Here is an 8437-nt window from a genome sequence, read left to right as displayed (position 1 = left end):
ATTAGCCGATGTGGGACTTCCATCATCCAACACCTCCCCTCGAACAAAGTGCGCCTCCCCTTAATCGAGGCTCGACTCCTTTGAAGTCTTAGTCATTTTTCTTTAGGCTCCCCCAAAAGGCCTCCTTAATCGAGGCTCGACTCCTTTGGAGTCTTAGTCATTTTTCTTTAGGCTCCCCCAAAAGGCATGCCTCCCCTTAGTCGAGGCTCGACTCCTTTGAAGTCTTAGTCATTTAGTCACTCCTTTGAAGTCTTAGTCATTTAGTCATTTTTCTTTAGGATGCCTCCCCTTAATCGAGGCTCGACTCCTTTGAAGTCTTAGTCATTTTTCTTTAGGATGCCTCCCCTTAATCGAGGCTCGACTCCTTTGAAGTCTTAGTCATTTTTCTTTAGGATGCCTCCCCTTAATCGAGGCTCGACTCCTTTGAAGTCTTAGTCATTTTTCTTTAGGATGCCTCCCCTTAATCGAGGCTCGACTCCTTTGAAGTCTTAGTCATTTTTCTTTAGGATGCCTCCCCTTAATCGAGGCTCGACTCCTTTGAAGTCTTAGTCATTTTTCTTTAGGATGCCTCCCCTTAATCGAGGCTCGACTCCTTTGAAGTCTTAGTCATTTTTCTTTAGGATGCCTCCCCTTAATCGAGGCTCGACTCCTTTGAAGTCTTAGTCATTTTTCTTTAGGATGCCTCCCCTTAATCGAGGCTCGACTCCTTTGAAGTCTTAGTCATTTTTCTTTAGGATGCCTCCCCTTAATCGAGGCTCGACTCCTTTGAAGTCTTAGTCATTTTTCTTTAGGCTCCCTCAAAAGGCCTCAAGTCTTAGTCATTTTTCTTTAGGCTCCCCCAAAAGGGCTCAAGTCTTAGTCATTTTTCTTTAGGCTCCCCCAAAAGGGCTCAAGTCTTAGTCATTTTTCTTTAGGCTCCCCCAAAAGGGCTCAAGTCTTAGTCATTTTTCTTTAGGCTCCCCCAAAAGGGCTCAAGTCTTAGTCATTTTTCTTTAGGCTCCCCCAAAAGGGCTCAAGTCTTAGTCATTTTTCTTTAGGCTCCCCCAAAAGGGCTCAAGTCTTAGTCATTTTTCTTTAGGCTCCCCCAAAAGGGCTCAAGTCTTAGTCATTTTTCTTTAGGCTCCCCCAAAAGGGCTCAAGTCTTAGTCATTTTTCTTTAGGCTCCCCCAAAAGGGCTCAAGTCTTAGTCATTTTTCTTTAGGCTCCCCCAAAAGGGCTCAAGTCTTAGTCATTTTTCTTTAGGCTCCCCCAAAAGGGCTCATCATTCCCTAAATTAGCCGACGTGGGACTTCCATCATCCAAGTCTTAGTCATTTTTCTTTAGGCTCCCCCAAAAGGCCTCATCTTTAGGCTCCTTTGCGCCTCCCCTTAATCGAGGCAGATACCATGTTAGAGCAACACGACTCTCCACAATAGTATGATATTGTCCACTTTGAGCATAAGCTCTCATGGCTTTGCTTTGGGATTCCCCAAAAGGCCTCATACCAATGAAGTTAGTATTCCTCACTTATAAACCCATCATCATTCCCTAAATTAGCCGATGTGGGACTTCCATCATCCAACACTCTTTAGGCGTACACCCGACATCGTACTCTTTAGGCGTGCACCCGTCGTGCACCCGTGCAGATATTGTACTCTTTACGCTTTATCTTTCAAGCTTCCTCTCAAAGTTTTTAAAAGGCAGTGAGGTTTTGAGAGAGGTTTTCAGACCCTTTATAAATAATATTTTGTTCTCACTGTAAAATTTTCTTACTTTTTTACGTAGTTGTTCTTACACAACATGAACATACTTATTGGTCAGGCCGAGAATTCAAACCTCAAATTCAATGAAACGAAATTTCAAAATTGAGCATCAAAATCGAAAAAGTTTTAAACTTTAAAGAAAAAAATCCAAATAAGGACATTTTATCATAGAATTCTATTGTGTCAACATTTTATCATAGAATTCTATTGTATCAACGTACCCTTGTTTAATTTCTATTGAAGCATATCTGGGAGGGAGCATAGGGCAAACGATTCGAAGCCGACTTGTAACAACCCAAGCCCACCGCTAGTAAATATTGTCCATTTTGACCCATTACGTATTATCAAGTTTCACGGTTTTAAAATGCGTCTACTAGAGAGAGGTTTCACATCCTTATGAGGAATGCTTCGTTCCCCTCTCCAGCTAACGTGGGATCTCACACGACTCACAGGAAAAGGACTGGTGCTCGAGCTCGAGGCAAGGGAAATGGGGAACGGAATTACATTAAATAAACCTAAAATAAGAACTTTATAATCCAAAATACCACTAATTAATCAAAATCCAGCTCATACATTTCTAGGATTCAAAATTGAGTTTATTCTCATCATAGTTATTGCAGCTAAAAATCTCAACTAAGAATCAAATCAAAGCTGGATTTTGCTTACCTCCATGATCAGACAGCTCAATTCTTGTCCACTTTGAGCGAACTATTAATACCAACAGTGTCAAAGTTTGGCATAACAAGCCACAGATCAAACCAATCCACAACCCCTGCACCACAACACATTATACGACGCTAAGTTTCGATGAACGTTTAACGTTTAAATCCTATTTTAGTCTTAGAATTTCCGTGTTCGAAAAAAAAACGAACCATTTGAATCCTTACCGTGGCATAAAGCTTCATTCTGAATTCCAGAAAGACTGCTGTTGAGATACCAACAAGATAGAATGTAGCTAAGTTTACAACCACAACCATGTGTTGCCAACCACATCCTCTAGCCACCCCTGCAAGTCACGACATGTGAGACGAAAAACCAGATTTGTAAAGGAAGAACGAGAGGGAGAGTGTTCGTGGGAACCTGATAATACGCCTTGGACAGAATCGGCGAGCACGGAAATGGTGAGAAGGGGTGTCATGGAGGCAAAGGCTTGTATAATTACAGGACTACTACTGAAGAATCCTGCCCAGATGTTGTGGCCAAATGCTAGAAGAAGAACGACTGAAAGGCCTAGAAGGAATGAGAGTAGAAGAGTGACAAACATGGCTTGTCTTGCTCTATCAGGGTTGCCTGCCCCCAGCTCATTTGACACCCTTGTGCTGTTCAAGATGGTTGTGTCTTTTGTTATGATATTGGAGGGAGAGGGCATGGAGAAAACAAGGAAGTAAAAGAGGAGAGATTTGTATACCTTGCAGCTGCACTGAGTCCATATGTGATCATGTAGGCAATGGCTTCTGTGTTTACACTTTTCAATGCATCATTCCAAAGGGAGATATCAGTTCATCGTTGTAAATAGATATATAATGCTTTTGACTACTTGAAAAGCACTTTTCAAAAGTGTTGTAATGGGATAATTCAAAGATTTTTCAATGTGCTATAAAAAGAACTCATGAAAGCATTTCTTCCGGACACACTTTGTTAATAGAGATGTGAGATCTCCGCTCGGGAGGAAAAGGAAACATTTTTTAAGGGTGTGAAAACCTCTCCCTAAGAGACGTGTTTTAAAATTTTGAGTGGAAGCCGAGAAAGGAAAGCCCAAAGAGGACAATAACTGCTACCGGTGGGTCTGGGCTGTTACAAATGGTATCAAAGCTATGTTCTAGGCGATGTGCCAGCGAGGAGGTTGATCCTTGAAGGGGGTGGACATGAGACGGTGTGCCAGCAAGGACGCTGGCCTCGAAGGAGGTGAATTGGTGGGTCCCACATCGATTGGAAAAGGGAATGAGGTCTAGCAAGGACACTAGGCCCCAAAGAGGAGTAGATTATGAGATCCCACATCAGGAGGAAAACTAAACATTTTTTTATAAGAATGTGAAAACCTAGAGATGCATTTTAAAATTTTGAATGAAACCCAGAAAAAAAAATCCCAAACAGGACAATATCTGCTACTGGTGGGCTTGGGCAGTTACAAATGGGATCAAAGTCAGATTCTAGGCGATGTGCCAGCGAGGAGGTTGATCCACGAAGGTGGTGGACATGAGACCGTATGCCAGCAAGGACGCTGACCTTGAAGGGGGTGGATTGGTGGGTCCCACATCGATTGGAAAAGGGAATGAGGCCTAACAAGGACACTAAGCCTCAAAGAGGATGGATTATGAGATCCCACATCGGTTGGGGAGGAAACCGAAACATTCTTTATAAGGGTGTGAAAACTTCTTCCTCAGAAACTCCTTTTAAAACCTTGAGGGGAATCCCAAAAAAGAAAGCCTAAAGAAGACAACATCAGTAGTGGGTTTGGGTTGTTACAATAGTATCAAAGCTAAGTTCCAGACGTTGTGTCAGCAAGGAGGCTGAGCCTCGAAGGGGAGTGGACACGAGTCGGTGTGCCAGCAAGGACGCTGGGCCCCGTAGGGGGGTGGGAGGTGGATTGGGGGTCCCACATTGATCGAAGAAGGGAACGAAGTCCAACGAATACACTAGCCCCCAAAGAGGGGAGGATTGTGAGACCCCACATGTTAGACAACGAAACATTCTTTATAAGGGCGTGGAAACCTCTCCTAATAGACACGTTCTAAAACCTCGAGGAAAAATCCAAAAAAGAAAACCAAAAAATGACAATATCAGCTAGCTAGCAGTCTTACAACAAGTCTTACAAGGGAAGAAAGGAACACAGAAGATCCTTACCAAATTGCAATCAAAGAGGTATTTGTTTCAGAGTTTGGAGCCAATCCAGCCAAGAACACAAGAATCTCAAATGCCCAATACTCCAAACTGTTCACATAACCATATATAAAAAGCATCAAATCCCAAACTAAAAAACAAAAGAAAAGTGTCATAGACCTCCAAAATATGCAACAACACACACACCAACAGATTGTAAAAAGCTACACAAAAGGAAACAAAAGTTCAAAAGCACTAACCAAACCATTGCAGCAGATGGCAAAGCAAGTTTCAAATTGAATACTATGTAACTAAAAGCTTCAACAGAGAATCCTTCCCATGTACGCTTATACTTCTCAGACTTAAACACATAAACAGCCACAACCAAGAAAGCCACCCACAATGAAATAGAAGCTGCCATAGCAGCTCCTTCCAGCCCCAAACTCGTCCAGTTCACAAAACCATAAGCAACACCAACATGAAGAACCAACGGAATACCAGAGAGCACAGCCAAAAACATAACATCAGATTGAGCCTGAATAAACCTCACACTATTCTGCAAAAACCCATAAGCAAACAGCCCAGGAACCAGAAATTTCATATACCGTGCAGCCGTTTTCGACACGGCGGGATCCTGCTGCAGCAAAATCAAGACCGGCTCTGTGTAGAACCAGAGAAGGGAAATGAAAATCGAGAAGGAGAAAGAGATTATACACGAGGATTGCAGATGAATCCCTAAAAATCGGTACAGTTTCGCCCCAAATCCTTGGCCACAGAGTGTCTCCAATGCGCCACTCAAACCCGTCTATGAATCGGTTCAAACAAGGAATTAACAAACGCAAAATGAAATAAACACGAAAACGATTAAATAGCGAAAAGGGGAACAAACCATGAAAGCGAATCCGGTGACGGTGGCCCAGGAATTAGCGAGAGTGGCTCCGGCAAGTTCGAGGTCGCCGAGATGACCGGCGAACATGACGGAAATCAAAGGGATTAAGTAGTAGAAAACATTAGTGAGAATCATGGGAAATGAAATGGAGAACTGTTTGTTGAACTCCTCTTTATCGAACACTTTCTTCCATGAGTCGGAGGCGTTTGCGCCGTCGCCGGCATCGGTAACTTGGAGAAGAGGGTCGTATTCGTTTTCCGGCATTGTGTTGTGGTTCAGAAAGTGGTGAGAGTTGGAATTTACAGCGACGAATCTGCGGTGGCAGTAAGAGAATCAGATGTAAACGTAATGAAATTGGAGGGAAAGAAAGAAAAGAAGAACACGGAACTAATTATGATGACTCCGGTGTAAGCTGTGATAACCCATAAACAAGGGGTCTATGTAGAGTAAGTTTGAACTATTTTTTTTGTTTGTAATGTGGAAGAAGGCACTTTACAACATATATCCATATATTACACCAAATATATAAATCAAAATAATTCAAATTCGTATTTATCTAAATATACCCGTGAAATTTTAAAAGTACACTCCTAACCTTGACCAACACAACTCTCCTGCTATGATAGCATAAGTTCTCGTGGCTTTGTTTTGGGCTTTCTCAAAATGCTTCATATCAATGAAGAGAGTATTGTTTGATTATAAACCTATGATCATTCCATTAGGAGACGTGGGACTTTTTTTCTCGAGCGTATAATTTAGAGTTTCAAAAGTTTAAAGATATTTTTTTAATCCATTTTGTTATAATATCTAAATTTAAATAAAATAGGAAATTAAATTTATATCGATGATGAATAAATTAAAATCAATTAAGAGGATAGATTATAATTTTATATTAAAATTATTAAAGCATAATTTTCATGTGATTTGAATATAGGAATTAATATAATATTTTTGAAATAAATGTTTATATTTCTTCTCGATTTTAATTCATTTAAATCATTTTAAATTTAATTAACTCATTTATAAAAATTATATTTTTTTCGATTATAATGAAGTTATCAAGTGATTTATATAACTAAATATATGAAATAAAAAGATATTTATATTTTACAGTAAAAATAAAAGAAATTAGATTTTGTAAATATTTTTATTAATACAAATAGTTTATTTATCACTTCAACTTTCTTTTTCTTTCTTTTTTTTTTCTTTGGGTCAAATTAACGCTTTCTTAAAAGAATTAATTCCTTAAAATTCTCTACTTTACCTAAAAAAAATTCTTAAATTTTAAGAGTTTTAATTATAATTTTAAATTTTTTAAAATTATAAAAAATACATTTTCAAGATGAAAACTATCATTACTTTATTTTAAAAATACTCATAACACCGTTAACACTATATTTTAAAAATATTCATGAAATTTTAAAAATAACAATTACATCTTTTATCTTTATAAAAAAATTAAAATAATTTTTATTATCAATAGGCAAGAGGAAACCGTCTATTATTACTTTTGATTATCTCCAAATTTTTTAATATTATTTTAAAAATATTTTGATAGTAAATGTATTTTTTATTTTTTATCAATAAGTGTATTAATAAAACTTTTGAAAAATTATTTTTAAAACACTCTCCGAAGTTAAACAATATTTTTTAAACTTTTTTAATTATTTTTTAGACAAAAATATTAATAGTTCCCATTCAAACGGACTGTATTTTTTATTTATATTTATTAGATTTTTTAAAAATAATTCTGAATTACAAAATATTTTTATTAATTTAATTTTAAAAAGATAACAATAAACTTATCGATAAAGCTAAAAGCAACTTTAATCCATGTCCATATACTATATATATATATATATATTTGGTTAAAAAAGAATAAAATAAAATTTAAATAAATCTTTTGCCTAGTCTTGATATGGGTGCCACAAACATTTTATCTTCTTTTATTTTAATTTATTTAAAAAATAAAAAAAATTATTCACTAACTAATAACTAAATACGAAAATAACTCAATAATAATTAACATAATTTTTCTCTTAAAAAATCAAACATATAAAAATTTATATTTTAATGATATATTTAAAACATCATTTTAATTCCTTAATTTGATATTTATTTTTATCTCAATTTTATATTATAGAGCTCTTATATAATTAATTTTTAAATATCTAATATTTATATTTTTTACATAATATTTATAATTTATAATTTATAATTTAAATAGCATTTTTTAGAAAGCGATTTATGGTCACATAATTGTCTAGGTATAACATGCTCTTAATAAATGTGATCCACCTATATCACCTAACCACTTATCACTTATTTAATTACATAATTTTTTTTAATTATTGTTTTTTATTTACTTTATTTTTAAAAATAAAATTTACAAAAATTAAGCTAAATTACCAGATAAATCCCTCGAAACTTGTAATTTTCTAATATTAATTGATTTTTTTATAAATGTGTATAAGAATTTGAACCTCTAACCTTATCAAAATAGATTTAATGCAGAGCCTGTAAACCTATTCGGTTTGAGTAGAGAATCTCATTTATTCAACGAAATTTGAGTAGAAAAAATGATTCGATAAACATATATTCGGAACAAACAATCCAACTCAGTACCCTTAATTACAAATTTAAAAACAAAATCGAAACTTTAACGAAAAACTATAACATTAAATACGAGAAAAAGTTATTTCCAACATATCTAAATAATTTTGTTCGAAAAATATTATAACACGAAATGAAGATCGGAGTTGAGAGAGAGATTACATACTGTTTTTGTTCGGGAATTGAAAGGGAAATTTATTGGAGTAGAAAATAATGATTCAATAACAATGGCATTGTGATGAAGATGAATATCATTCTTTCTTCTCTTCCTGGTTCTTGGGTGGTGCCGGTGGCGCCGCCGTCGCCGCCGCCGCTGCCGCCGCTGCTTCTTCCTTTTTGGGTTCTTTTTTGGTCGGATCTTTAGGCTTTGGGT

General features: G+C 36.4%; 1 protein-coding gene across 1 annotated transcript; it reads right to left on the bottom strand.

Moving 5' to 3' along the window:
- Positions 1–2242: 2242 nt before the first annotated feature.
- LOC111796619 (protein DETOXIFICATION 19-like) lies at positions 2243–5929 on the bottom strand. Its single transcript, XM_023679324.1, has 8 exons — positions 5840–5929; positions 5452–5764; positions 4823–5367; positions 4587–4673; positions 3151–3207; positions 2823–3061; positions 2630–2748; positions 2243–2514 (listed from the first exon to the last, which is right to left on the bottom strand). The coding sequence occupies exons 2-8, from the start codon at positions 5713–5715 to the stop codon at positions 2383–2385; spliced, it is 1443 nt and encodes a 480-aa protein (XP_023535092.1). The 5' UTR covers positions 5716–5764; positions 5840–5929; the 3' UTR covers positions 2243–2382.
- Positions 5930–8437: the final 2508 nt, after the last annotated feature.

The sequence above is a fragment of the Cucurbita pepo genome, chromosome LG06 (assembly GCF_002806865.2).
Source record: "Cucurbita pepo subsp. pepo cultivar mu-cu-16 chromosome LG06, ASM280686v2, whole genome shotgun sequence".
Classification (NCBI taxonomy): domain Eukaryota; kingdom Viridiplantae; phylum Streptophyta; class Magnoliopsida; order Cucurbitales; family Cucurbitaceae; genus Cucurbita; species Cucurbita pepo.
Note: the sequence above shows the minus strand (reverse complement) of the source record. Positions and strands in the feature narration are given on the sequence as shown.